This window comes from Ixodes scapularis, unplaced genomic scaffold (genome assembly GCF_016920785.2).
Source record: "Ixodes scapularis isolate PalLabHiFi unplaced genomic scaffold, ASM1692078v2 ptg001708l_1___fragment_3__unscaffolded, whole genome shotgun sequence".
Lineage (NCBI taxonomy): Eukaryota > Metazoa > Arthropoda > Arachnida > Ixodida > Ixodidae > Ixodes > Ixodes scapularis.
In genome coordinates, this window is record NW_024610188.1 from 224,261 (window position 1) to 250,778 (window position 26,518).

General features: G+C 46.6%; 2 protein-coding genes across 5 annotated transcripts in view; one reads left to right on the forward strand and one right to left on the reverse strand.

The window, feature by feature from the left end:
• The window catches only part of LOC8024413 (kinesin-like protein KIFC1), a 35,490-nt gene extending 24,035 nt beyond the window's left edge, over positions 1–11,455 (forward strand). The window contains exons 11-13 of the mRNA XM_040223659.2: positions 2,784–2,817; positions 5,175–5,390; positions 11,409–11,455. Coding sequence (XP_040079593.2) covers positions 2,784–2,817; positions 5,175–5,390; positions 11,409–11,455 — 297 coding nt within the window. The remainder of the gene's footprint in view (positions 1–2,783; positions 2,818–5,174; positions 5,391–11,408) is intronic.
• Positions 11,456–15,426: 3,971 nt separating this feature from the next.
• LOC120851107 lies at positions 15,427–24,127 on the reverse strand. Of its 4 annotated transcripts, none has more exons than XR_005797856.2 (6): positions 24,016–24,127; positions 20,569–20,755; positions 19,804–19,953; positions 19,651–19,722; positions 16,798–16,925; positions 15,427–15,635 (listed from the first exon to the last, which is right to left on the reverse strand). XR_005797856.2 is itself a non-coding variant. In XM_040223661.3 (4 exons), the coding sequence occupies exons 1-4, from the start codon at positions 19,939–19,941 to the stop codon at positions 15,605–15,607; spliced, it is 369 nt and encodes a 122-aa protein (XP_040079595.1). In that variant the 5' UTR covers positions 19,942–20,057; the 3' UTR covers positions 15,427–15,604. The 4 variants fall into 4 exon arrangements, 1 of the variants encoding a protein (XP_040079595.1); XR_006077283.1 differs by lacking the exon at positions 24,016–24,127 and adding an exon at positions 21,627–21,805; XM_040223661.3 differs by lacking the exons at positions 20,569–20,755; positions 24,016–24,127 and having other exon boundaries at positions 19,804–20,057.
• Between the last annotated feature and the right edge of the window lie 2,391 nt (positions 24,128–26,518).

Below are 26,518 nucleotides of genomic sequence, written 5' to 3' on the forward strand. Positions count from 1 at the left end.
AGCTTCCACCGTGTTTTTAAAGCACACCATAGAAAAAAAAAAAAAATTTTTTTTGGGTTGTGTGTATGTTTATACAGCCTAGAACTTGGTCCGCCTCATCGGGCGACGAGTCTCCCAGCTGTGGATGGAAAATTTAGCCAGTGCAGTACAAACCGCTAGCCTGGGGTCTTTAACGTGCACCACGCAGTAGTGATACACGACCGCACGCCGGTACGATGCTCATCCAGATCGAAACGGGCAGGAATGGGAATTGAACTCAAAAATTGGGTTGTGTGTGTGTTTATACAGCCTAGAACTTGGTCTGCCTCACAGGGGCGAACGAGTCTCCCAGCTGTAGATGAGAAATTTAGCCAGTGCGGTACAGCCGCTAGCCTGGGTTCTTTAACGTGCATCACGCAGTAGTGATACACGACCGCACGCTGGTACGATGCTCATCCAGATCGAAACGGGCAGGAATGGGAATTGAACTCAAAAATTGGGTTGTGTGTGTGTTTATACAGCCTAGAACTTGGTCTGCCTCACAGGGGCGAACGAGTCTCCCAGCTGTAGATGAGAAATTTAGCCAGTGCGGTACAGCCGCTAGCCTGGGGTCTTTAACGTGCATCACGCAGTAGTGATACACGACCGCACGCCGGTACGATGCTCATCCAGATCGAAACGGGCAGGAATGGGAATTGAACTCAAAAATTGGGTTGTGTGTGTGTTTATACAGCCTAGAACTTGGTTTGCCTCACAGGGGCGAACGAGTCTCCCAGCTGTAGATGAGAAATTTAGCCAGTGCGGTACAGCCGCTAGCCTGGGTTCTTTAACGTGCATCACGCAGTAGTGATACACGACCGCACGCTGGTACGATGCTCATCCAGATCGAAACGGGCAGGAATGGGAATTGAACTCAAAAATTGGGTTGTGTGTGTGTTTATACAGCCTAGAACTTGGTCTGCCTCACAGGGGCGAACGAGTCTCCCAGCTGTAGATGAGAAATTTAGCCAGTGCGGTACAGCCGCTAGCCTGGGGTCTTTAACGTGCATCACGCAGTAGTGATACACGACCGCACGCCGGTACGATGCTCATCCAGATCGAAACGGGCAGGAATGGGAATTGAACTCAAAAATTGGGTTGTGTGTGTGTTTATACAGCCTAGAACTTGGTTTGCCTCACAGGGGCGAACGAGTCTCCCAGCTGTAGATGAGAAATTTAGCCAGTGCGGTACAGCCGCTAGCCTGGGGTCTTTAACGTGCATCACGCAGTAGTGATACACGACCGCACGCCGGTACGATGCTCATCCAGATCGAAACGGGCAGGAATGGGAATTGAACTCAAAAATTGGGTTGTGTGTGTGTTTATACAGCCTAGAACTTGGTCTGCCTCACAGGGGCGAACGAGTCTCCCAGCTGTAGATGAGAAATTTAGCCAGTGCGGTACAGCCGCTAGCCTGGGGTCTTTAACGTGCATCACGCAGTAGTGATACACGACCGCACGCTGGTACGATGCTCATCCAGATCGAAACGGGCAGGGGTGGGGCTCGAACGAATTGAACTCAGGGGTGCTATGTTGCGCTTTTATGACTCCCAGGAGACTAGGGAGAAGGAAGTGACGTCAAGAACGCAGCAAATGCAGATTGGATGTTGATTTTGTTTTCTTCTGTCAACATCCAATCTGCGTGTGCTGTATCGTTGACGTCACTTCCTTCTCCCTAGTCTCTTGGGAGTCCAAAAAGCGCAACATAGCACCCCTGGATTCCTGGGTTCTGCGCACCATAGAATTTGTCATTCTCAAGTGACGATAAGTTCCGTCAGGGCACTCATTGGCCACGAACGCGAATCCAAATATTCGTCGACGGATTGATTGTTGACGAGCGCATACGTCCAAGTGCCACAATTCTCGTGTCCAATGCGTGAGCTGGGGTCGGCTGACGTCAGGTTGGCACCGCTGACGTGCTTTAGGTTGCGCGGGTGTATCATAGTGAAAAGGCGGAGAGCTTTTGAAACAAAGGAGGTACGAAATAGTCCGCTATATTTTCAAATGTTCGTACCGAAAAGCTTGCTTTTGACTTTCTACCTTCTTTCTTTTGACCCACTAAACGATATGCTATTAGTAAAGTCCCAACTTAAAATCATTTATCCCAGCCCAGAAATCGTTTCATGGCCCCTTTAAAGAAACACTGACACTTCCAACAACTTTTTTTTTTTTTTGCCGGGCGATTTATTTTGGTGTCAGAATGCTACCCAATCAATATTTTGCTACAGCGTCATGTATATTTTTAATAAAGTCCAAAAAATGACCGCATCTCCACGTGGTGAATGATGTTGATTGGGGCGAAGCTCTGGTGGTGCCTATGATACTGATTTTATTGTTCATAGGTAGTGCTGATGGTGCTGATCTTTTTTTTATTGCTCATAGGTAGTGCTGAGTTCCGGGTTGCGTTTCGACTTCATTATTACTGTTTTATGGTCGGTGAAAGGCAGAGCCAGTGGTTCTTCTAGTGGATCAGCTTGGATCCGCTAGAAGCTGTCGTGGGATCCGCTAGAAGCTGCCATCGCTTAAGTCAGCGGTCCATGTCAGAAAGAGAATGTGTGGTATGGAACGTGGTTATATACACATTTGAGCATTTGACCGCAGCGCCCTCTCTTGTATAGACGTTGAGCGGCTACATGCAACGTTTCATCCATGACATCCCCAGTTCTTGAGTTACTACCACATCTCAGAGCCCCCTACTCGTCCCGCAGTCGTGGCCGAGTGGTTAAGGCGATGGACTAGAAATCCACTGGGGTCTCCCCACACAGGTTGGAATCCTGTCAACTGCGCAAACATTTTTTATTTTTTATTTTTATATGAGCACGGACTCCGGACGGACGGACGGACGGACGGACGGACGGACAAGGCTAGACCCCTAAAACGCAACTGCTCGAAACCTAAACCAAAACTGGACTGAGGAGAAAGACGAAATATAGGTAAGGAGAGAGTTGGCGAAAATCACGTAAATGTGCAGCGTGTTTTTGTTGTTGTGTTTGTTTTCTTTTAGTTAACGTTTTTGCAGTTTTTAGGAGCCACGAAAAAAAGGGGGGGGGGGGGTAATATTTATTTTGCATTTTTATGTGAAGTCTGTGCTATCGATGACCCACGGCTTCGATTATTTTCGTTGGTTCTGTCTAAACCATAGAAAGCGGCACGTGACCACTGAGAAGAGAGTGAGCGCGACTCAACGGGCCAGTTCTTGAGCAGCGGTTTTCGGGCGGAGAGAAAACGAATTTGGAGCTGCAAATTGTGTTCTGGTTAGCAGGGCTCTTATGTGTCATGTACAAACAAAAATCTTGGCGAGCATTGATATCCTGTCAGTGTCCCTTTAAATGTGAGATAACTGCGGTTAAGTATGCCCGTGTACCACCGGTATTAGTCAACTGTCGTCGGCTTAATGACAGTCAAGAGCGCTAGTGTAACAAGTGTAACTCCACAAGCGAGCCATACTCCACGAACTGGCGCTGTTTCTTAGAGGCCCGTGACCTGACGGCATTGCAACGGAGCTTCACAGACGCCATCTTAAAATTTTTTAATTCGTTTTCAAATTAAATTTTTTTTAATATTTTTGCCGGCAGTTTAGAAACAATAGTAGACTAGTATTTCTTGGCACGGGAGAATCCGATCATGCGGATTGCCCCGGGAAAAAATGGTCGCGCCAACCTTTCGCCAACTACACTATACTAGTATTGGTAAGCTTTTATCTCGCACCGCTTACGTTGCGAAAACTTCTGTCATGTTTTTTTTGTTTTTTTTTTAAATTACATTAAATTACAGAATTTATTTACGCCGTATCAAAATGAAAAAAAAAATGCGTTCTTCCGAACATGTCATAAAGATATAACCTTCGTGATTCATTAAAAATATTACACATTATTTCGTCTCCGTCAGAGTTGGCAATTTCTTTTTTGTATACATTAGTATTTTTATCGACTTAATAGCGCTTATTCCTGACTTAAAAAACGCACGTTGAGAGCGCTGGGCTCCGCATACAATAACGCACTATACTCAAATGAAATCGTAGCAATCGCGAAAATACGGCAGAACAAGCAGTGCCAGGTGGTGTAATTTGCCACACAGCCAGTGTTTTTGATGGACTCAAAGCTCCCATTGATACAGTCGGTCTAAAATACAAAGTGGAGTACTAACAGGTGTGAAAATTGATGGTGGAATACTAGTTATAAGGTAGTCATATGTCAAATAGGCGTCAACGGGTTCGCCAAAGCGGGAAGGGCAATTCATCGAAGCTTGTTTTTATGGTAAGATATTTTCTTCTGTATGCTCTAATAGACAGCCATATTGCGCCGTGTTTGCACGTCAAAAATATTTACGGGTGCATTATCCACTAGATTCAGAAGGAGCAACGTCAGCTGAAAATTCACCCCGCGGAAAATAGTCTAGAAAATTAAACAAACACTCCAAAATTGAAGCCGAACTTTCAGGGGCAGGATTGAGTTTGTCATTCGGAGAGAAGAAGCGCAGAAATGTGCACTTTGAAATAAAGGCACAAAGGGAAAACAATTCCTTTTGGCGTTCACCACTCTAGTGCACCTCAAATGTCTACAATGCTACTTGTAGAGATCTGGGGTCACTTTCCCTCACTGTAGAAGAACCCCCTTGCAGGAGCTTCAAGGTCACCTAAAGATAGTGACACAGCAAAATTGACCTCAAAACAAAGGAAGCAAATGTTTGGAGCTCAACGGATTTGTTGTATGTCTTTAGGCAAGTACAGAATCCGGGTACAAGTATACAAAAGAAAGAATCCTTTTGATTAGCTAGTACTTGAGACGCGACCCTACGGCGGAGATTTCGTTCTTGGGGACGTGCTGAACATCGGGCATGAACCACCTCGCCAATCGATCGTGCACGATGCTCCCCGTGCTGCTGGCCTGCGTCCTCGTTGTCCTGTGTACGGATGCCTGTCCTACGCCCGAAATCCCCAAGAACGGCAAGTTCGTCCTTCGAATGCCGACGAAAGCTTTACCGACCCGGACGTCAAGCTACCTAACAGGAATAGGACCCCAGCACCGTCGCTGCCATGACGATGGCCTCTGGCACCCCCGAAGCCTGCCGTTCTGCCTCTCCGACGTCACTGGCGGCCGGTCTCCCTGTTGTCCAGTCCTCGGCTTCCAACGTCGGCGGCGAGGCCTCCTTCGCAGTGGATGGCAACATGAGCACCTGCGCCTCAACCAAAGTTGAGGATTCGCCATGGCTCGCTGTACATCTAGAAGATCTCCTCCCCATCACCGTGGTCAAGCTGAACTTCCTCGACGCAACGATGCCGTCTGCTGTCCACGCCACCGTGCGCGTCGGTAACTCCACTAAGGCTTACGCTCATAACGCAGTTTGCAGCGTCTTCAAGGGTACTCATGCCGGTCAGTCCGTATATCTTCCCTGTCTAACAGCCGTTCATGGCCGCCACGTCAGCCTTCACCTGCACGGTACGGTGTCTTTGTCCGTCTGCGAGTTTGTGGCATACTCCGACGTGGCGCGCCCGGAGAAGTCAGTGAAGACGGTTTCGTCGCAGAGTTTTGACTACACCTACCCTTACGATGTTCTGGCACGTAGTGACCTCATAGGCGTGTGTATTGCTGTGTCCACCTTCATATTCAGTGTTTCCTTGATCAGCGTGTCTGTGTACTGTAAAATTAAGTGCTCAGCTAAGTCCCATGTCATCGCAGAGCTTCCAGTTGTTGGAAGTGGGACCTCCGGTCCAGGTCGAAATGTAACCAGAGTTTCCGTAGGAGAGCTGATGTAACTCATTTTCTAGTCTGCGAGGTTATTTTTGCATTGTTACCCATCTAGTCATGTATTCGTGCGAATATTCTTCATATCTGTCATAATGCGAGCTTTCCTTGCCCACCATATATTTTGTTTTTAGTATATTCTGTAGACATAAAACTTTTCAATTCACTGCCAGTTTGAATTGTCCTGTTGTCTTTTTCTTAATTTATGGGTTTTTCAAGTTAGCATACGATAGTGAACTGTTACCACCAGCAAATACCAGCCAGTTCATATCAATCTGGTCCCGTTACCTGGAGTCTGTTAACGACGAGATGTTTCGGTGGCGTCCTCCAGGGGCGTAAATCGAAGTCCAGGGGAGGGGGGGGGGGGGGGGGGGTGAGAGAGAGTGGCAGCCATCTTAAAAGTAGCTTTCCATATAGAAACCCGTAACGAAAAAAAAAAAGAAACTAAACATGCCCAGTCTTCTATATAGCAGTACTGAACTTCATGGTTTCGACTACGAATAATTAAGTGTTTAAAAAAAGTGGCAAAACCAGTTCATCAGAGAGAATGTATGCGAACAGTGTGGTGTTTGAAAAGCGGGGCGTCTGATGTGTCCTTGGTGGATGAGAAATTCAGCCAGCGCAGTACGGCCGTACAAGCATTGAGGCCTTCGGACTTCGCTGCAGGTGTGCCAAACTGCTGTCAAAGGCAGAAAGCTGGCACTTGAGGCGGAATGTCTGCGAGGTTTTAACCTGTCGCTCACTATATTGTCACGGGTGGTGACCAAAAATAACAAATAAACAAGAAGAAATAAACGTTTAATGTGGAGAACTTGTGCCAAAAATAAAAGAGTACAAAAGATAATAATAGAGCGTCGCGGGCGTCGAAGTCGGCGTGGCAGCAGGGTCGAACACTGGGGCGAGACTGACTTGACAAGGTCGCGGGCGGCCTCTTATCCAGAGTGCGTCGTTATCTCGAAGATTCGGCGAAAGCGGTTCGAGCGTCGCGTGATCGGGGCGAGAATGAACACGCACTTTCTAGAAAACAAAAGCAGGGATAAATGATAGAAGTTACGTGCGGCACATGAACAAACGGGAACTTTCTGGAGGACCGTGACCGAGCGCCGCCCTCTCAGCCTTGCGCGCGGCATTACTCCCCCCTTTAAAAGTGCATCGCCCCGATGCAGTGTAAAACAAGTCAAAATAAAAAAGACGATAAACTAAAGAGTCTTTTGGAGCACAAAAGGTCCACACTCCTATCGAGCGTAGTACGGCTTCAGGCGCACGACGTGGACGACCTCAGGTCGTGGTGGGCGGCGTGACGATGTTCTTGTTCCGTCGGGCATCACCTCGTAGTTCAGCTCGCCGAGGCGACGAAGTACCTTGTATGGTCCAAAGTACCGTTTCAGCAATTTCTCACTGAGGCCGCGGCGACGGATGGGCGTCCATACCCACACCCTATCTCCGGGCTGGAAATGGACGTCCCTGCGACGAAGGTTGTAGCGGCCGGCGTCGACGCGTTGCTGGTCTTGAATCAGGAGTCGGGCGAGCTGGCGAACTTCTTCGGCGCGTTGAGCAACCGCCTGGGCGTCGTCGCTCTCGTTGTCAGATGGCTCATGGGGCAGCATTGCGTCCAGCATGGTCGTTACCTTCCGACCATGTACCAGCTGGAAAGGGGTGAATCCAGTGGTCTCTTGAACCGCCGTATTGTAGGCGAACGTGACGTATAGGGTAGCACCTCGTCCCACGTCTTGTGCTCTACGTCGACGTACATAGAGATCATATCGGCGATTGTCTTGTTGAGTCGCTCCGTAAGCCCGTTGGTCTGCGGGTGGTACGCAGTTGTACGACGATGGCTGGTATGACTGAGTCGGAGGATTTCTTGGGTCAGTTGTGCCATGAACGATGATCCGCGATCTGTAATCAGAACTTCTGGAGCGCCGTGCCGGAGGACGATGGACTCAATGAAAAACTTGGCAACTTCCACAGCAGTCCCCGAAGGAAGAGCTTTCGTTTCGGCGTACCGTGTGAGATAATCTGTGGCGACGATGATCCAGCGGTTCCCCGACGTCGAAGGTGGAAAAGGACCAAGTAGATCCATTCCGATCTGCTGGAAGGGTGCAGTTGGAGGAGAAATAGGCTGCAGGAGTCCGGCCGGCCTCGTCGGAGGTTTCTTGCGTCGCTGGCACTCGTGGCATGATCGTGTGTACAGGTGGACGGTCTTGGGGAGCTTGGGCCAGTAATACTTTTCACGAATACGGGCCAGTGTCCGGCTGTATCCAAGGTGTCCGGATGTCGGGTCGTCGTGACATGCTTGAAAGATCTCCCCTCGAAGGTCGGTCGGGATAACCAGCAGCCACGGCGAGTTGTTGTCCCCGAAGTTCTCTTTGTAGAGTACACCTTGTCGAATGGCGAAGGTCGGCACGGCTCGTGAAAAAACACGGGGTACGGTACCGCCGCGCCCTTCCAGGCGCTCGATTAAGGCTCGCAGCTCCGGATCGTCTCGTTGACGTCGTGCCATGTCATCGGTGTTCACTGCCCCTAGAAAGCACTCGTCATCATCGTCGTCGCTGCTGCCGGAAGGTGCCGCGCATTAGGACCCGCAACGTTTTCTCTTCGGGAGCGTTTGGGTCGGCGCGGTTCATGAGGCGGAGAACGTCTTCGACGAAGCTTGTGACGCTCTCGTTTGGCCCTTGGTGTCTTGCTTGGAGGAGTTCTTCGGCACGCTGTCGTCGCTGCTGGTTGGCAAAGGTGCGTCGCAGCTCGGCCTGGAACTCTTCCCACGTCGAAATGGACGCTTCGTGGTTCTCGAACCAGGTGCGCGCCGTGCCTTCCAGAGCGAAGTAGACGTTCTGAAGGCACTGCTCTGGTATCCACTGGTTATGGCGGGCCACTCGTTCGTAATGCTGTAGCCAATCCTCCACATCCTCATGGGCCTCACCATGGAATGGCGTCGGGTTGCGTGGGGCGACGGGCATAAAGACGACGGATGGAGCGGTCGAGGTCTGTGGCGACTGGTTGTTCATCGTCGTCCTGTTTGACTGCACGGTCCTGGGTGGCAAGGGTCCAAATTCCGGGTGTACCCCGCACCTCCACCAAAATGTCACGGGTGGTGACCAAAAATAACAAATAAACAAGAAGAAATAAACGTTTAATATGGCGAACTTGTGCCAAAAATAAAAGAGTACAAAAGATAATAATAGAGCGTCGCGGGCGTCGAAGTCGGCGTGGCAGCAGAGTCGAACACTGGGGCGAGACTGACTCGACAAGGTCGCGGGCGGCCTCTTATCCAGAGTGGGTCGTCATCTCGAAGATTCGGCGAAAGCGGTTCGAGCGTCGCGTGATCGGGGCGAGAATGAACACGCACTTTCTAGAAAACAAAAGCAGGGATAAATGATAGAAGTTACGTGCGGCACATGAACAAACGGGAACTTTCTGGAGGACCGTGACCGAGCGCCGCCCTCTCAGCCTTGCGCGCGGCAATATGCTACATACTCGCTCCGTCCCTGAGCTGACAGTGCAACGAGTTCCGCGCTCGCCCCACCAACCAACCGCCCACCTTTCATCACCTGACCGAATACTTTCTCTGTGCGAGGGTATGGGCGAGTGTGTGATTGCGCGACGAAAGAAAAACGCACAACTGGTCCAACGAGCAAGTAGCTTTGAACCGAGTGTACACTACATGCAGTAGCTAGAAAAAGTTGGTCGAATGTACTTCTCGGGCCAACCAAAACAATCTTTTTTTTTTATTATTTGCCTCCTTCAAGTCTGATCCTTTCAAAGATGCTAGTGCTTACGCGAGGTCGCATGTACACGAAAAAACTAAGGCTGATAATAACGTTCCTTTTGACGCTTTGTGTCGTGTACCTGTGTGAGCATGCATGCAAGCATTCGTGACTGTGTAACGCTTTTGGCCTTCGAAGGAAGGTTTTCGACTTCGACGAGTGCCTTCTTTTGTCCCTGTTCAGTTCGCTCTATTTTAATCAGAGCAGCTCATTATTGGTACGGAAGACTCACAAAAGAACCGGCCATGAACGGTGGTGGTCACCCTCTGGAGAGGTTGGGGAGAAGGGAATCGGGCGTTCGCTTTTGGACAATGCAATTCCGCGGAACCAAATTCACACCCAGTCGTCAACACCAACCGCGTCACCACCCCACACACCGGAAGAAGGACGTCAGAGACCGCCCAGTTACTGCCGGCTTCGGCTTTTCCTTCAAGCGTGGCATACTGCCTACATGACTGACAGCTCGCCACCTATTCCCCCTTTTATTATGTCATCGCTGGCTGATATGGGTGAAGAAAATAACAAGGAATATAAGGAAATTTTTCATAGAGGACATTGGTTACGGCAATTTATCCAGTGGGAAAAAGAAAAGAGTAACCTCCGACGTCTGCGTTTATTCGGGCAACTCTTGTCCCAGTCGTCATGAGCAACCTCCGGCTTAAAAATCCAGCTTGTCAACGAATCCGTTCTCAACTGATGTCTTGCATATGTGCCGATTTTTAAATAATGATGGATGTTTCTGGGAAAGTCTAAATTTGATCGGGTGAATGCAAGCCCCAGATAGATATAGCGGACAGCATGCTAAAATTGTTTTTTATTGAACTCTGGAATAGAGCAAACACACCACGCATTACCTATCGAGAGCTAAGTTGCATTTTTATGTTTAGGCGATGATAGAGAAAACCATCGGAGATTAAGGAAAAGATAAATGGCAAAGTAAAAAAAAAGCCAAAACTTATCTGGTATCAAAAGCAATGGAGCCTGGATTTATTGTCACCATTAATGAATCAGTAGGTAGGCGTTAAGCGGTAATTGACCCCGGGAATCAATTGTAATCGGGATTCTGTATATGATGATTTTGTTTGGAACGTATTGGTATTTTGGTGTGTATTTTTATTTTAATAAATCTAAAGGTTTTTTTTTTGTTTGTTTGTTTGTTTTGTTTTTTGTAAGTTAAGAGTGAATTTCTTTGCATTTTCAGTCTGTGGTTTCTGCGATCGTACACTCATTTTGGAGCTGTCCGCCTTTCTCACTTTTATATTTTCTGGATCACGAAAAGAAAGACTGCTTATAATGGAAACTAAAATAGGAATGAGAGAGTATGCGTAAAATAGGTCGATCGCGGTCGTTGAGCTCTATCTTATTTTATTCGAATTCTCGAGACACTGCGGACGCACTTTCCTGCCTTAACTACTTCTTTGGCTTCAGTGACTTGGGCGAAGCCTTTGACAGCATTTCCACCACCGTTGATTTTCACTTGCATTCTAAAAAATGTTTGCAGTTCTTACTTCTAAGTGTATATTTCTATCGCAAAATCAGATAAATTAAAAAAGGACTAGTGTTTCCCTCGTCAGCAGCGAGCCGCTGGTTCCGAAACGTTCCTGCCTGGCTTGCGATTTGTGAGAGCGTTGTATACATACGGGGGCATACGGCAGTGTAATCGAGAGCCGTTATATTCTTTTATTGCGGGCTTTTTTTACAAAGGCGACTAGAACTGCAACCATACTTCTGTTTAAAAACCCTTAAGTAGGTTGTAAAAATGTCGCGGGTGACTTTCTGTTAGAATGCGTGGCTGTTAAACATGGATATATAAATGCAGGGCTTATTTTTTGACATTATTCTAAAGTCCGAATAACCACTCTTTTTTTTCTTTTTTTTTCAGAATTAGGATTGAAGCAGGAGGCGACACACAGAGGTATCGAGGCCTGACCATGTGTCGTTCTCTTATTTGTCCTCATTCTAAAATATTGAAAAATATCATAAAGTAAGGGTCAAATAATAAAATAAAAAAAAAAAAAAAACAGTATTGACCGACTTTAAAGGAGCTGTGCAACAGTTTTAGAGGTTTGATTAAATAATTTCGGAATTGGTGTCTCGGCGTTTCTGAAGTGAAGAACAAACAAAACAAAAAAACGCTTTTGCCTGCATGTCCTAGTTTTTTTTTTATTTTAAAAATGGACAAAGATTGAGGTTTTCGGCACCTCTCAACTCCTTCACCAACTTCCGAGTCAGTGCGCTGTGACGTCAATGGGCGTCGCGCTGTGTTCCGGTGAAGCTTTCTCTGTCTAGAGCCACCAGTGAACAGCGAGAACTCATCCGCTTGCGACCGCGTGACCACGTGCTGGCGCAGCGCGAACAATATGGTGAAAGGAGGAAAGTCTCATCCGGGTCCGGCCATTCCCGTCCGTCTCTGCCCCTGTCCCCCTCAGTGTTGCCAGATTGCGCTATATATAGCCAAATTGGGCTACATTTTTTTCTAGTTGGCTTCGAAATTTCGTTGTTGATTATGTGGCTATTTTGGGCTATTTCTAAGGATACTGCGAACTTTTGTCAAAACTTCAGGTTCGACGTCGAACTCTGAAGTTCGACTAGTTAATTTACGGACTTTTTATCGGCTTTAAAGAAAATTGTTCCTCTTTTGCCCAGTCCAGAGGAGAGAGAGGAAGGAGAAACTGATTTCAAACTTGGACAAACTTCGGGGTTCTCACAATGCGCAGAGAAGCAATGCTTGCAGAGTTCAAGCGGTCCCCCCACAGCGCAGTGGAGCAAACCAAACAAATTGTACTATAACCACAGGCCCGGTAGCGCGTCTTCTACCCGAACATAGACTGAACTCTCCAAACGTTGCTTTGGTGCCCATATTTGAGAATCCTTAGGCACCCAAGTTCCTAAAAATGAGAAGTCCGCAGCTTACTGTATGATCATATCTCCCGGACTTCACAATAAAGCTGTCTTTATGTGTTCTTTATTTCTGAAATCCTACAAAGGAAGGGTCAGTGCTGCACGGATTTTTATATTTCCGAAACCTATTTTTGAAAAATTCACAAGGGACATAATTTACACAAAATGTGGCGCATCTGAGGTTTGAAAAAGAGAATGCAACGTGTTTTGTATGTGTGTGAAAATTGCCTATCAAAGGCTTTAAAATAATTGTTTTTAGTTTTGGCTATATTTTTTTTACGGCTTTGACTATATTTGAGCGATTTGGCGGTTTTTTGTGGGGCCATCTGGCAACACTGGGCTCCCCCTCCGGCTTCCGGCAGCTGTTCGTGGTAGCCAAGGAGGTTAGAAGTACTAGGAGGGGGCACGTTGCAATATTGGTGAAGCCTAGTCATAAAAAGTTTAAACGATTTTGTGCCCAGCGTGACCGCAGATCTCTCTGGCGGTTGGTGCGCGTGACATGTCACGTGTGAGATGGATGGTTGATTGTAGAAGGACTCCTTGCAGGCTTGCGCGCGCTCCGTCCGGTAGGTTTTATCAGATCGAAGGCTAGACTGCGGTGTATTCTAGTACCCCATAGCAAGACGAAGGCGAGCTACGGTCACGTGATGTGGTCACGTTGGCGTGGTAAGTGAGGAGAGTAAGGAGGGAAATGAGAAAGAGGCGAGGCGTCAAGGGAGCATGGCTTGTGGAGGCTACGCGGCGGACGTGATGCCCTCTCCTACCCTTCCATCCTCCTTGCCCTTGGTGGTAGCAGATAGAGCTGACGGTTTTGTGGGCCTAGGATAGATGGCGCCACTAAAACTCCGTGTAATAAATGTTTCGTCGATGATACCAGGTTTTTTTAAGTATTTATGTTTATGCTGGAACGACAAGGTTTATAGAAAAGTTACCTTTTATCGAGCAGGTATTCGCACCACTTGCTATCTTTCTACAAGACCCCCATTGACGTCATGCCGAGTGGTTCTCATGGCCGCCGCTCGCGGCTGCAGATCAAGGATATTCTAATTTTTGCCTCGCGATTACGCGGCGGATTCACAACATTTCGAAGGAAGCAGGTGTGTTTTCTGTCCTTTGTGGCAAGATAAACAATGTCAAAAGTAAAAGATGCCAATTCTTTCCAGACTTGGACGTAGTTCAACTACTGTACTCAATCTACTGTAGTTTAACTACTTTTCCGAGTAACTTGGTAACTTTCATTTACAACTTTATTTGGGTGATTAGTAGTTTAATTTAACTACGTTTATCAGGTAACTTCTACTCAAACTACTAACTGCTTTCGAAATCTAGTACTAATTTTGCTCATCACGAAAGTTTGAGCGCAGAAATAAATAAGACGCCGGCAGATGAAGTGGGCATTCCCGAACAAGGGGCCCCCTCACATTCCCCAAGTAGCACAAAATGTGGCTACAACGTTACTGGAATGTTGTCAGGTAACGTTGCCGAACGCTGCTAACGACCGCGGATTCTACACTCCAGTAACGTTACAGCACAATGTTACAGTAACGTAACTGCATACGTTACCTGGACATTACCCAAATAATGTTACTGGAACGTTGTTAGATAACGTTGCCAAACGTTGCTAATGGCCACCAGTTCTACCTTCCAGTAACGTCACATCAAAACGTTGCAGTAACATAGCTCTCTATGTTACCTGGATGCTAGATCAGTGATGTTACTCGGACGTCGTCGCTAACGTTGCTAGTTGTTGTTAATGGCCACGAATTCTACCATCCAGTAATGTTACACCAAAATGTTGCACTGACATTACGGCTTACTTAAAAGTGAAGGAATAAAAATGTGAAGAACATACACAAACGACCACTCTTTCATTTCGCAACAACGTTTATTTTTTGAGGAGCAAAGAGTCGCATACAGGTCGAGATCAACTAGATACCGAAGGTGGAGTGTTACTGACTCATCCCTTATCTCCCTAAAGTTCCTTTGATCAAGCCTTCCTTTTGCAGTTAATCTTGACCTGTGCGCGAGTCTTTGCTTCCAAAAAACGAGCGTCGTAACTAAATGAAAGAGCGGTCATCTGTTTTTTCTCAGTGCTTTTATTCTGTTAACTTTCAGTAAACATTTTTACAATATGCTGGCACTGGCCAGATATTACTGCACGTGTTACTTGGACAGTACTGAACAATGTTATCCGAAAATACATTGACAAGCGCTGCCAGGAAACTGCATTTATGGTTGTCATGAAGTCATTTTTTGAGCTGGTGCCTGATATGAGTAAATGGATGTGCATTACAGGCCATTAATGAATCAGCATTTTGAAATCCTAGAAGCAGGACTCCGGAAGAAAACAAGAAGTTATTGGAATAAATTTATTTCAAAAACGAAACCAACATTACAAGTACCAGAGAATTCTTCTGTTTCTTACAAGCTATTAGATCTACAAAATTGTAAAGAACACACTAAATTACAAGGCTGATCTGCATAAAAATAAAAATGTAAAATATTAAAACTCCCAGCAACATAAAGCAAGTAGCCTAAAATAAAATTCTAAATATATCTCAAATTACACCCGATCTTGGGCTAGGACATATAAATAAATAACGGAGGCAATAAACCAAAAATGACTAGAAAAAGAACATAAATTTTAAATCTTCTAAAAATACCACACTAATGTGTACATAAATTAAATAAAACAAACCACTAGCTGGGGCTAAAATGTATGCATGAATAAAAATTAAAGGTAACATATGCATATTACAAATTGACATAAAAAATTCAAACAACAGGGACTCTACTCATGGGATGGCTGTAAAAAAAGGAGAAAGAAATCATTAGAAAAAAAAAGCATTTTAAATAATTTAGGTAGCATGAATTTTTTTTTTTTTTTTTTTCAATTCTATGCATTTAGCACGGTTAACCAATTCCATGCTTCCAACTGGGATCAAAGTAACCAACTACTTACATTTAAAACTAACAGAAAAATCAAGGCAGAAACATGCTGAAAAACAGCGCAAAATGCACGGATAAGAAAACACACAGGACAAGGCACTGTGTGTTCTTTTTCCTTTGTCTGGTTTTCGCACCGTTTTTTAACATGAATTCTTACCAACTAGCCCAGCCCAACTGTCCATCCTTGTAATCAGAAACATGCTTGCCTTCTCCCCTTGTGGCAGCCCCTCAGTCACTCCTGAGAAGAGGCACACTGCTCCTGCAAAAAAATAACACAAAAAAGTTGGTTGCATTCAGAAAATGGGTGCCTATTTCAGGGCAGAGAGTGTCATCAAGATAAAAAAAGAAATGCCTACATCTGTCCTAGCAGTTTCACCACAGTTTCTTTGCATGCACAAGCCATTCTTTTCATCCAGTTTAGACTTTTACCGCAAAGTGTGACCTACCCACAGAAGACAGTGGATATGCGACTTATTCTTTTCTGGCAAGGTAGGCGGCTGTTCTCGGCCACTCACTTTTTCCCACTTCAACCTTCTATTTATTCATGCGTGAAAGGCACTTTCTTAAGAGGGAAACAGCTATTTTCTGCAGCACCTTTTTTATTTTGTATCTGTAGATTTAACTTTGTTTTCATTTTATCCTAAGAGAATAGCTTTCTTTTTAAGAACATAGATGTTCTTCTACTAATAAATATAAATAATAAATTAACAAAGAGAGGAGACACGTCTTTTCTTTTCCCCGTATCATGGGCCACGGAGACAGATCATTGCCTCAAGGACGGCTTCGTCTTGAAGCAGAATAGGTCTCTTCAAGGACAAAGATATATATACGCTTTTGAATGGACGTGCATTCATCACTGCACCTGATGATCACAGCTTTTAAAAGTGTCGTTAGTGTTACCGTGTCTTATTGGCCTCATTAACAGAAGTCATCATTTACTAAAAAAAAAGAATAGAAGGTGACAAAAAAAGGTTCCTTCCTTTTATATATATATAAGTTTATAAGTTACAATAAATATTAAAACACTGCTATCCTCCCGGCACTAAAAAGAAAAATATTTCTACTGCTCAAATAGGCTACGTTCAATGAAACAACTTCGATGAAATGGCGTTCAATGAAACAGCGTTCGATAAAACTGCGTTCAATGAAACAGCTTCGATGAAACAATGTTCAATGAAACGGCGTTTGATGAACTGTCCGGACCCAGGGGCAATGTCAATGAGCCTCATATTTTCTACAATGTCAAGCTCATTGCAGACAATGTCATAACATGGTGTTCTTTCATTGGCTAAATAAATTTCTTAATACTTAAAAATGTCTTTATGTAAAGTAGACTAATGCCTTTGTTTGAAATCTGGGCTTGTTTTAGGATGCAAAAGTATTTTTCGGGAGTTTAAGCAAAAGTAGAAATATCATATTACCATTTTCTTGGTCCTAGCTGGTGCATGCCTGACCGATTCAGCAGCAGCCCATTTGGCGTCGGCTTCCTGCACGATGATGGCTGGCTCATTGTTTTCTGCCTTCTGTTTAAAGCAGGTGCGCACAGCTCCTGTTTCAAAAGTATATAATTACAACACAATGTCAGCTACCACAGTGAAATATAGACAATTTCATGCCCTACTTCAGCATAACTTGGCAGACATCGGTAACTATGAAATCAGCCAGGGTGTCTAGCAAATTCCTCCTTTTAAGTTCCCCAGCTTTTCCAGGTTTTAAATTCCCTGTCCATTACAGAAGTTTGGAGATGTGGTACGAACTGCTACTAAACACCTCATAAGTGAACACCACTCACAATTTAAAACAATTTATTGAAATCGGACTTTATGTTGCTCAAGAAGTCAAAGACTTACAAAGTTTCGGGCAATGGTATTTAGCACAGTCACGTCAATGCACGACTCTCCTGGCTTCGTCGCACACCACCGCATTACTCGCCCTGGCCATTTTCCCTGATTTAGCTAACTTTTTGATTATCTCCCTGACAATTCCCTGACTTTTCCAGATGATCCGAAATTTCCTGACAATTCCAGCTTTTCCAAGGTGCTAGACACCCTGTCAATGAGCCAGATAGCTCGGGAGCGAGGCATGGGACAAAACTCCACTGTAGTGAGCTTATGTGGGCTGCTGTCACATGCTTCACCAGGACACAGTTTCCTTTCATCTAAAAGAGCCAAATCCAGAAAACTGAAACCAAGCAAATTTTTGTATGAATTCAAACTATATTCGTTGGTCCATCGATCTCAAATGCTACTACAGTGAAATCGGTCAGAGTACGCTATAAAAACCACAGCAGAGGTGGCTGCGGCACATGGCTCAAAGCTATACTGATAAGCAAACATACCAATTTATCTGTTTTGCTTCATGTGGTTTTCGCCTTTTTAGAAAAAAAAAAGCTCCTCACTTGTGTGCCCTGTTTAGCTATAGCCATTTGTTGTTAAAGGGCAACTCTGCTTAATTCCAAAACTTTTGGAATTATAAGACTTCAAATAAAAATAAAAAATAAATTTAAAAAGAAATATAAAAATAACTATTTTATTTCATGCATTGGTGGGATATTTCCTATGCAATTTTGCTTTAAACATAGCCCAAATAAAACCCGAAACATTGGCTTCTACAGGCAACAATGGCAGAGACGGAGGAGACATGACCAATCCCATGGTACAAATGATGATGTGCTACCCCTGCGAGGACGACGCAAACAGACTGGCCTGAGTGTTGTCAGCTCCGTGTCGGACGACATCCGCACCACTGCAACCTACGCTAAAGCCAAGTTTTCTCAAAGGAATAAATATCTCAGGAACATTAGTATGCAGCGAGGTCTACTAAATAGTACATAAATAAGCCATTGAGTATGTGAACATTGTGCAAACAATGCCATTATTATTTAACAGAGGTGAACCATGAGAAACGTGCACATCCAGGTCTGTGCCAATCATGTGGACACCGCTGAACCAACTTTTGGAGAAGACATTGCTCAAGTCAAGGACTGACTGTGCATGGAAAAAACAAAGAAAACGTAACAATGCACCTGACATAGTAAATTGATGTTTGGTGCACTGAAGCCGTAGTAGCAACTGCGCTGTCGTTTGTGCCTACATTGTCAGCTAGGGTTAGCAGTTTGCTGATCCATTTCATAAAGATTTAAATGGAGATAATATTGGACATGTGGTTTTCCTAGATGATACTGAAGAAGCCTTTGTTTTCTCTCACTAACAAAAATGAGACAGAGTCTGCAAAATGGCGGGCCCTTGCGCGCTGCCATCTTCCAGCTCGGGTGCACCCCAGATAATCCGATTATGAAGGCTTGCTAAAGCGTCACTAAGCTAATTGACAGATTGGTACCCTGAGAGCACGTTTCCCTACCCATGGTGGCTAGACTACTTTTGGAAACATGACTGCTTGCAAACGTGTATAGCTGATTGTGTCATTCAGCTATATGGTAATGTACCTTACACCAAAGAGTGCTCGGTGGTGTAAAACAAAATGTACCACCTTTCTTTAAGAAGTGGTCAATCCTAACGCTGCCCAAACCATTCCACATATAAAGCAGAGGACAGGTTCATAAAAAGTGCTAGGGTTAGAGTGCACAAACAGCAAGCATTCTAATGTATCCTTTGACCAGAAAGCATAGATAAATAAACAAAATAAATTAAATTGTAAAATAAAAATGACTAGTACAGCAGAATTATGCAAACATGAGGTTGCAGCAATACAAAGCAAACATATGCACCGTCAAATTAAAAATATCCACTTCACCATCCCTTAGGCTATAACTGTCCTTGTGCGAGGAAGCATAAAACAACTAGCAGCTTTGTAAAATTAAAAATGACTAGATAAAAATATGAAAGCCGTTTACAACTCCCTGTAACGCTAAATTAGAGTGCAGCTCTAGAGGAGGAGGGAAGGGTCCCGAGAAAAGGGTATACCCCTCCTCCCTGCCACACCTCCCTCTGAGCGGTGTCGCCGTAACCGTGAGGTCACGTGACCCTCCTGACGGGGGTCACGTGACCCCGCGAGGACAATTTGGCATGGTGCCGAAACGTAACCTTGCCGAAACGTCGCCGCGGTTACGGCGACGGCGACACCACTCAAGCCGGAAACGGGCGCCTAAGAGCTGCGCTCTAAAAGAAACACCAAAACAGCAGGTGCTCAATAAACAATATGGATACCATTCATTATCACAATTGCGGCTAACCAAGCTGAGGCTAATCACATAAAATAAAAAATCTAAATGCTGGAAAGCGTTAAGAAATTGCAGCAACAAAAAGCAAACATACACGTGTGCGTTTTTGCTTGGGCTCTGGTGCACGTTCTGGAAGTTGAGGGGCTGGCTGAGTGTTACGTCGTTCCTGCATAAGAGGCAAGCTTGATGAAAAAGGAGGGCAAATGAATCCCGAATACAAAGGTGTTGCAGAAATTTAGGTGCATACATCTTGGTCATAGAAGTCCTCATCCTCAAATGAAGAAAGAGTATGCTGCAGTCTCTTCCTTTTTCTCTTCTCCCGCTCTTCATTATTCAATGTTAGGTCGGACGTCGCTTCCGAATTTTTTTTCTTTGTACTTTGCATCTTCACATGTCACTGAAACAAGAAAGCCGAGCACACCAGTCAAATGTTTAACCACCACAAGCTTGTATGCACCCTAAACTTTTGTTCATTAAATCAAATATGCTCGCTTTATGGTTAGACAGCTTTTAGGTTAAAGCCTGCCAACTTTTTCGGGCTCATGTATATAATCTGTGAGGATTGGGCCAGCTCAGGTTTATATTAAAGAAAACAAAAATTTTGTCGGGCTCGTGCTGGGCTCAAGCTTCTGTCTAAAATTCTGTCGGGTCCGGGCCGGGCCCGAGCAGTGTCTCTTCAAGGCCAAGTCTGGCCGGGCCCGGAAATTAAATATTCTATTAGGCTCGGGCCAAACCCGGGCCGCGCCTCTACTGGGCCGGGTCTAGAAATTCTGGCTCGTGCAGTGCTCTAGCACACTCTACATTGGGTGAGCAGAGTCCGCGCTCCGCTCTAAGCAGAATTTATTGCCTATTTCTCTGCCCCAAGGTTCTCAACTCTTTGCTCAGGGCACTCAATGGCATTTCCAGCTCATTTTCCATGACTGGGCTTGATTTTTGACAATATCCCTGATTTTTCCCAATAATTAAAATTTCCCTAACAATTCCCGGTTGCTAGACACCCTGCTATACTTACAACATGATGCCATCACCTGACAGGAGAATGTGGCCCAGTCAGTCGAGGGCTCTTCACGCTCTCTAATTGCCATCATCAACCGATTTGATTTGTAGGGTGGCCATGCCGTGCAGCCATTGCACACCCAACAGGTAGGGACAACTGCGACATCATTTTCCGCCAAAAAATGGACAAGAGAGTACATTTCCTGAAATCAACAAATAAAGCCGTTATTACCTTAAAGACCAGTCATAAGTCACTAAAAATACAGTTTTCGAATTAAGCACAACCAATGTACAATAGTTGCAAACATAGATCACACTTGCAAGTGAAGTAGATAAAAAAACAGCATAGCCCTGGTTATCGAAAAAATAGTCAGAGTGCAGGCGAGCTGGTATAAGTTGAACATGATTGTAAACCTGAGACTGGGGCAGAAAAGAGAACACAGCAGAAGGTAGAAAAAGGGGAGGCAACGTCTCAAACTCAGCTGCAAAGTTTATTTCGTACACGCCTTATATACCACAACTCCAACGCCGAATGGCGGTGGTTATGCTGGAATGTGACCCTTTGTGTGAGTGTTTTGCAGGAGAGGTCAAGGGAGATAAGAGAAGGTTTACCCAAATTTCATTGTCCTCTTGTCATATATCTTTTTTTTTTTTTTGTAGAGACAGCGTTGGAGTTGTGGTATATAAGGCGTGTACGAAATAAACTTTGCAGCTGAGTTTGAGACATTGCCTCCTCTTTTTCTACCTTCTGCTGTGTTCTCCTTTCTGCCCCAGTCTCAGGTTTACAATCATGTCCCTGGTTATATTGCAAGCAGACGCACTTCCACCTGATGTCCTGCACACTCCCCACTGAATACTGCATGGAGAGCCCTGTAGCTCTAAAAATTCCTAGCTCTGATGATGGCAGCTTTGAAGTATAAAGGTTGCCGAGATTTCGGAAAAACTGTCCGCAGATGCTACAGTTCCCATCTGACTCAATCAAGTTCCTAACAACAGCAATGTTGCCATACTTCAGTTGAACACAGTTGTCGGACGCCTTCAGAGAGAAATGTGCTCCGTCTAAAACAAGCTCACTGCACTGGGTTTTCTTGAAGCTTGGCGGCTCAGGTTGTTGCTTGAGCAGAGCACACTTCTGCTGCACAGAACTTGACACGGTGGTGGAATTCACTTCTGAGTGCCTCTTGATAACCTGCTGCAGCGCCAAGGAAGGACCCCTCACCAACTTCTTGAGCTTCCCAAGGAAGTTCCCAAAGGGAAAGGCCGAGAAGGTGTTGACAGGGCCGAACTGTCGAACGTCTTGTCAGGTGGATCAGGGAGTGCATGTTGTAGACATAAACCCCCTCATACAAGGTACCAGCTCCAGAAACAAACTCTCTCAAGAGAGATTCTGCAAGATCACAGTGTGTCAAAGAAAATTTGGGGCTGGCTAGGATGGTCATAACACAGCTCAGCTTTATGAAGTGTCCATAAAAGCGCTTTTCCAAATGGTTTCTAAGGACCACTGGCCCGGGGGAACTGATAAGGGGATAAAGGAAAGGGGGTTTTGAAGGCCGGGGATTTTGAAGAGGGGGAGGTAACGCGGGGAATTCGCAGCGGGGATTTTGACACAGGTGTTCTGAGATTAGGTTATTTCGTGCACCACTCGTATCACTCGACTCAGATTCACACTCGGAAGCTCGTTGGTATTCAAACTCTCCGGAAAAACTTGCATGTGCTGCCACGGCCTGTTGTACAGGTGCAAGAGGGTATGCTTCCTCAGTGTCCACAGACCATACCTCGGCAAACCTCACTCATGAGGGCCCTCACTCACCCTCACTCACCCTCATCTTCACAGGTGAGGTGAGGGTGAGTGAGTTTCTGAACCAGGAAAATTCATGAGTGTGAGGGTGAGTGAGGGCCGTGAGGGCGGTGAGGGCCGTGAGGGCCGTGAGGGCGGTGGGGGCTGTGAGGGCCGTGAGGGCTGTGAGGGCCGTGAGGGCTGTGAGGGCTGTGAGGGCGGTGAGGGCCGTGAGGGCGGTGAGGGCCGTGAGGGCTGTGAGGGCGGTGAGGGCGGTGAGGGCGGTGAGGGCGGTGAGGGCCGTGAGGGCGGTGAGGGTCGTGAGGGCCGTGAGGGCGGTGAGGGCCGTGAGGGCGGTGAGGGCGGTAAGGGGTATCAGGGCCATGAGTGCGTGAGGGGCGTGAGGGCGGTGAGTGGCGTGAGGGCCATGAGTGCGTGAGTGGTGTGAGGGCGGTGAGTGCGTGAGGGGTGTGAGGGCCATGAGTGCGCGAGGGCAGTGAGTGGCATGAGAGGCGTGAGGGCCGTGAGGGCAGTGAGTGCGTGAGGCCCCCTTCAGATCGAGCATCTTTCTCAGCAATTTTGGTGTTAATGGCGGGTTGTTCTCTAGCTTTTCCTAGATCGACACGAATTGCTGAGATCGGGTCCGGCTCGAAATAAGCAAGCAACTCGGAGCGATTCGAATACGTTTGAAGCGGCTTCATCCAATCAGGGACGCAAAATTTTCACGTGATACCTCGTGCCGCTGATGATGACACCGAAAGACTTGGTTCTGGTTTGAAATCGATCGTTTTTTTTTTGGAAATAAATTGTTTCAGAAAGGTGCATTAGTATTCTTAACGAAGTTTAAATGCATCAAAACACATTTATAACGCGTAATTCTGTCTAAACAGTGCAAGAAAAATCAAATTTTTATGATGACGATGGTAAATTGCAGCAATTGGTTGCTGCATGTGGTCGCGGGCGGCCCGTGTTGCTGGTGTTGCGACGTAAAGTTTCTGGGCGAAAGAGCCCCATCTGGAGCTGGCCTGAGTGGCGTGAGGGCCACGAGTGCGCGAGGGGCGTGAGGGGTGTGAGGGCCGCAAGGGCGGTGAGTGGTGGAGGGCGGTGAGTGGCGCGAGGGCGGTGAGTGGTGTGAGGGCGGTGAGTGGCGTCAGGGCCGTGAGGGCGGTGAGGGCGGTGAGTGGCGTGAGGGCTATGAGTGCGTGAGGGCCGTGAGAGCGGTGAGGACCATGAGGGCGGTGAGGGCGGTGAGTGGCGTGAGGGCGGTGAGTGGCGTGAGGGCCATGAGTGAGTGAGGGGCGTGAGGGCCGTGAGGGGCGTGAGGGTCGTGAGGGCGGTGAGTGCGTGAGGGCCGTGAGGTTCAGTGAGGGTGAGTGAAGGGCTGAAGGTGAGTGTGACTGTGAGGGTGAGGGTGAGTGAGGGGCTGAAGGTGAGTGTAGCTGTGAGGGTGAGGGTGAGTGAGGGGCTTAGGTGAGTGTGGCTGTGAGGGTGAGGGTGAGTGAGGGCGACCTAAAATGCCGACCTCTGCCACAGACTCCTCACTGCTCGTACCGCAACTTTCAAGTTCCTTGCGAACACTTTCGGCTACTCTACGTCTTTTTTAACGATCGGATAGCTCTGATAGCGAACGCTTCGCCCGCTCCATTGTTCAGCACAAGTAGTAACAACAACGAAAATGAAACATACCTTTGTTTACGTTTCCTCCACGCCGAGAGATCGGCAGAGCGGTCCGATGAAACAGGCCTTGACGGTCCGTTGACATACGGTCACGTGGTCAACCTGGCTTCGACCTTGCTTGGCTTGAGCTACTTGCACTCTTGGCATCTTGGCTTGTCAACAGTGTGCGTAAACGAGTAAACGACTAAACATGAAGTTTCAAGTAGGAATAAACTGTGGAAATTTATATGACAGTACTAAAATAAGATTTTTTTAAGAGTTATAAAACATTACATTGATTGGAGAAATTGGAAATTGGTCTAAGCCGTACAGCCATAACCGTAATGCCGTACTAGTGTGCAATCATGGCGGACGATGGCGATCTTGAACGTCTTGCAGTGATCAGTGGATGACCTCGACCGTAATATCGGTAACGATAGTGAACTGTTAACATCGAAACGGTAGTACCGTAGCTATGCGACTGTGCTGTGCCATTGTGATGTGTCCAGATAACAAATGTAGGCAAAGAGTGGTCCACGCAGAGCGAGCTTCGAAGCCTCAAGCTCAAATATGTTCTCGTGTCGACGGCTCTTTGGCGAGAAGTGAACGGGGGCTAACAATGTGTGTGCGATTATCCTCGTTTCATTATAATTAGGGTCCATATTAGATGAGCGAATGACGTTTTAGCAAACAGCGGCATTTGAGCGAATCGACGTTTTAGCGAATAACGGGGGCGCGCGTTAACCCATCCGCCGCGCGGCGAGTCTGCGGCGGCTCATTACAAAAATGTGAACCCACTTGGCCCACCCGAAAACGCCGCTTCGCAGCGTCCGAATTTTCGCTAAAGTGTCATTCGGTGAAACGTGGACATTCGCTAACACGTCACTCGATAAAGTGAGTGCCTCCCCCCTTGGGGCCCTTCATTTTGAGTGGTCGGCGGAGTGCGTCCTTGTATCCGTGGCCTTTGATGCTAAATCTCCTTCCTACCTGCCCCCCCCCCCCCCCCCCCCATCCCCCCCCCCCCCCCCCGCCGCCTCTCACTCACTTTTCTTTAATCTCACCCCATTCCCGTCCCATCTCTCCTATGTTGCCTTTTCTAACCTTTCACTCCTCATTTCCTCGCATGATTTAATGTTTGTGGCCCCCCCTTCCCCACCTTCATAGGATTATATGTTCGTTACCTTTGATCTCGACTTCGGACCCTTGACTGCTCCTCCTCGCCATCTCCCCTTCTATCTCCTCGGTGTCCTTATTCCTCCCTCCCCTCTTCCTCTACTCTCTTGTCCACCTTCCTCTTCCCGCTACCCATCCTACTCATCTTTCCTCCCCTCTTCCCCCTTCTCTCTCGTTGGAGTGATTCTATGTTCATGGCCTTTGACCTTTTCTTTTTGGTGGCAGCTGCATATGGCTCTTCATTTTGAGTGGTCGGGGAGGTGTGATCTTGTGTCCATGCAGCCGAGGCCTATGACCTGCGATGTTTTACGTCTTACCTGGCCCCACCCCGTGCCATCTCCTCATTCCCCATTGGTCTCATATTCCCTCTGTGTGCTCTTCCTCCCCTCTTTCCTCTCTCCTCCGTCTGATCTTGCTCCTCCCTGCCCCACTTCTCTTCATCTTTCTCTTCATGCTCCCTCAGCCTCTCATCCTCATTCCCCTTTTCCTTTTGTCTCCTCTCTTCCTTGTGTGAGCGTGTGTTTTTGGCCTTCGACCTTCATACTTGACCTCTTTCTTCCTGCCTCTATTCTCCTTCCCATCTCATCGCTCACCTTCCCCCTCAACCGTCTCCCTTTTCCCCTCCTCTGTCTATGAGACAATGGCTACCGCCAGTCGTCTCACTTGCAGTGTGCTGCAATGAGCCGCCACTTTTTGAGTTTTCCGAATAGAGTGCTGAGCTGTAAATTGGACTGAAATATGAGCTTCTGCATGTAACTATTTCAAATTTTCAACCAGGGTGTATCTTATACTGCACGCTCCAAGATTTCTCTAAATCTCTATGGCAAGCACTGGCGCAGACAACCGAGACAGGGCGAGAGTAAGAACCACCCAGTCGCTCGATTTGATCTGAGTCCGTCGTGAAATTAGTCCTCGCTTCTATTTTAAATAGTAGAAATCATTTTGCAGCAAGCTCGGGTCGGATAGAGCAGTCGGTCGACCCCAAGAGCTCTCTGCGACCTGGCCGTAGGGTAATCATGTTCGTATTTTTCACAGAAACAGAGCTACGCTTCGAAAATATTGCAATAGAGCACACAACTAAAATACACTTTTGGTGATAATTTTAGCTAGCTACGTGTTCCAAATTAATTTACAGGCTACGACTCTCATGCCATCCTATACATGTTCGGGAGGTCTTTGGGTCGTCGCGTCCCCAGCGTGAGTTTTCCACCTTTGATAACAGAATAACACCCCATGACTTCACCCTCTTGTTATCTTTAGCATGCGTTCCAAAAGCTGGACTTTCGAATGACCTTAACCTAAAAGCTATGATGAGGGTGCATGCTAGCTCGTGAATATTGAGCAGACTCGCCAACCCATT

Excerpts from the sequence above, each read along its gene's own strand:
- LOC120851107 (XM_040223661.3), bottom strand. The coding sequence starts at position 19,941 with ATGCAAAGTACAAAGAAAAAAAATTCGGAAGCGACGTCCGACCTAACA. Across the intron at positions 19,723-19,803 it reads AGGACTTCTATGACCAAGAT|GAACGACGTAACACTCAGCC; the intron begins GTATGCACCTAA and ends CCTCTTATGCAG. Across the intron at positions 15,636-16,797 it reads CAGCTAGGACCAAGAAAATG|GAGCAGTGTGCCTCTTCTCA; the intron begins GTAATATGATAT and ends ATTTTTTTGCAG.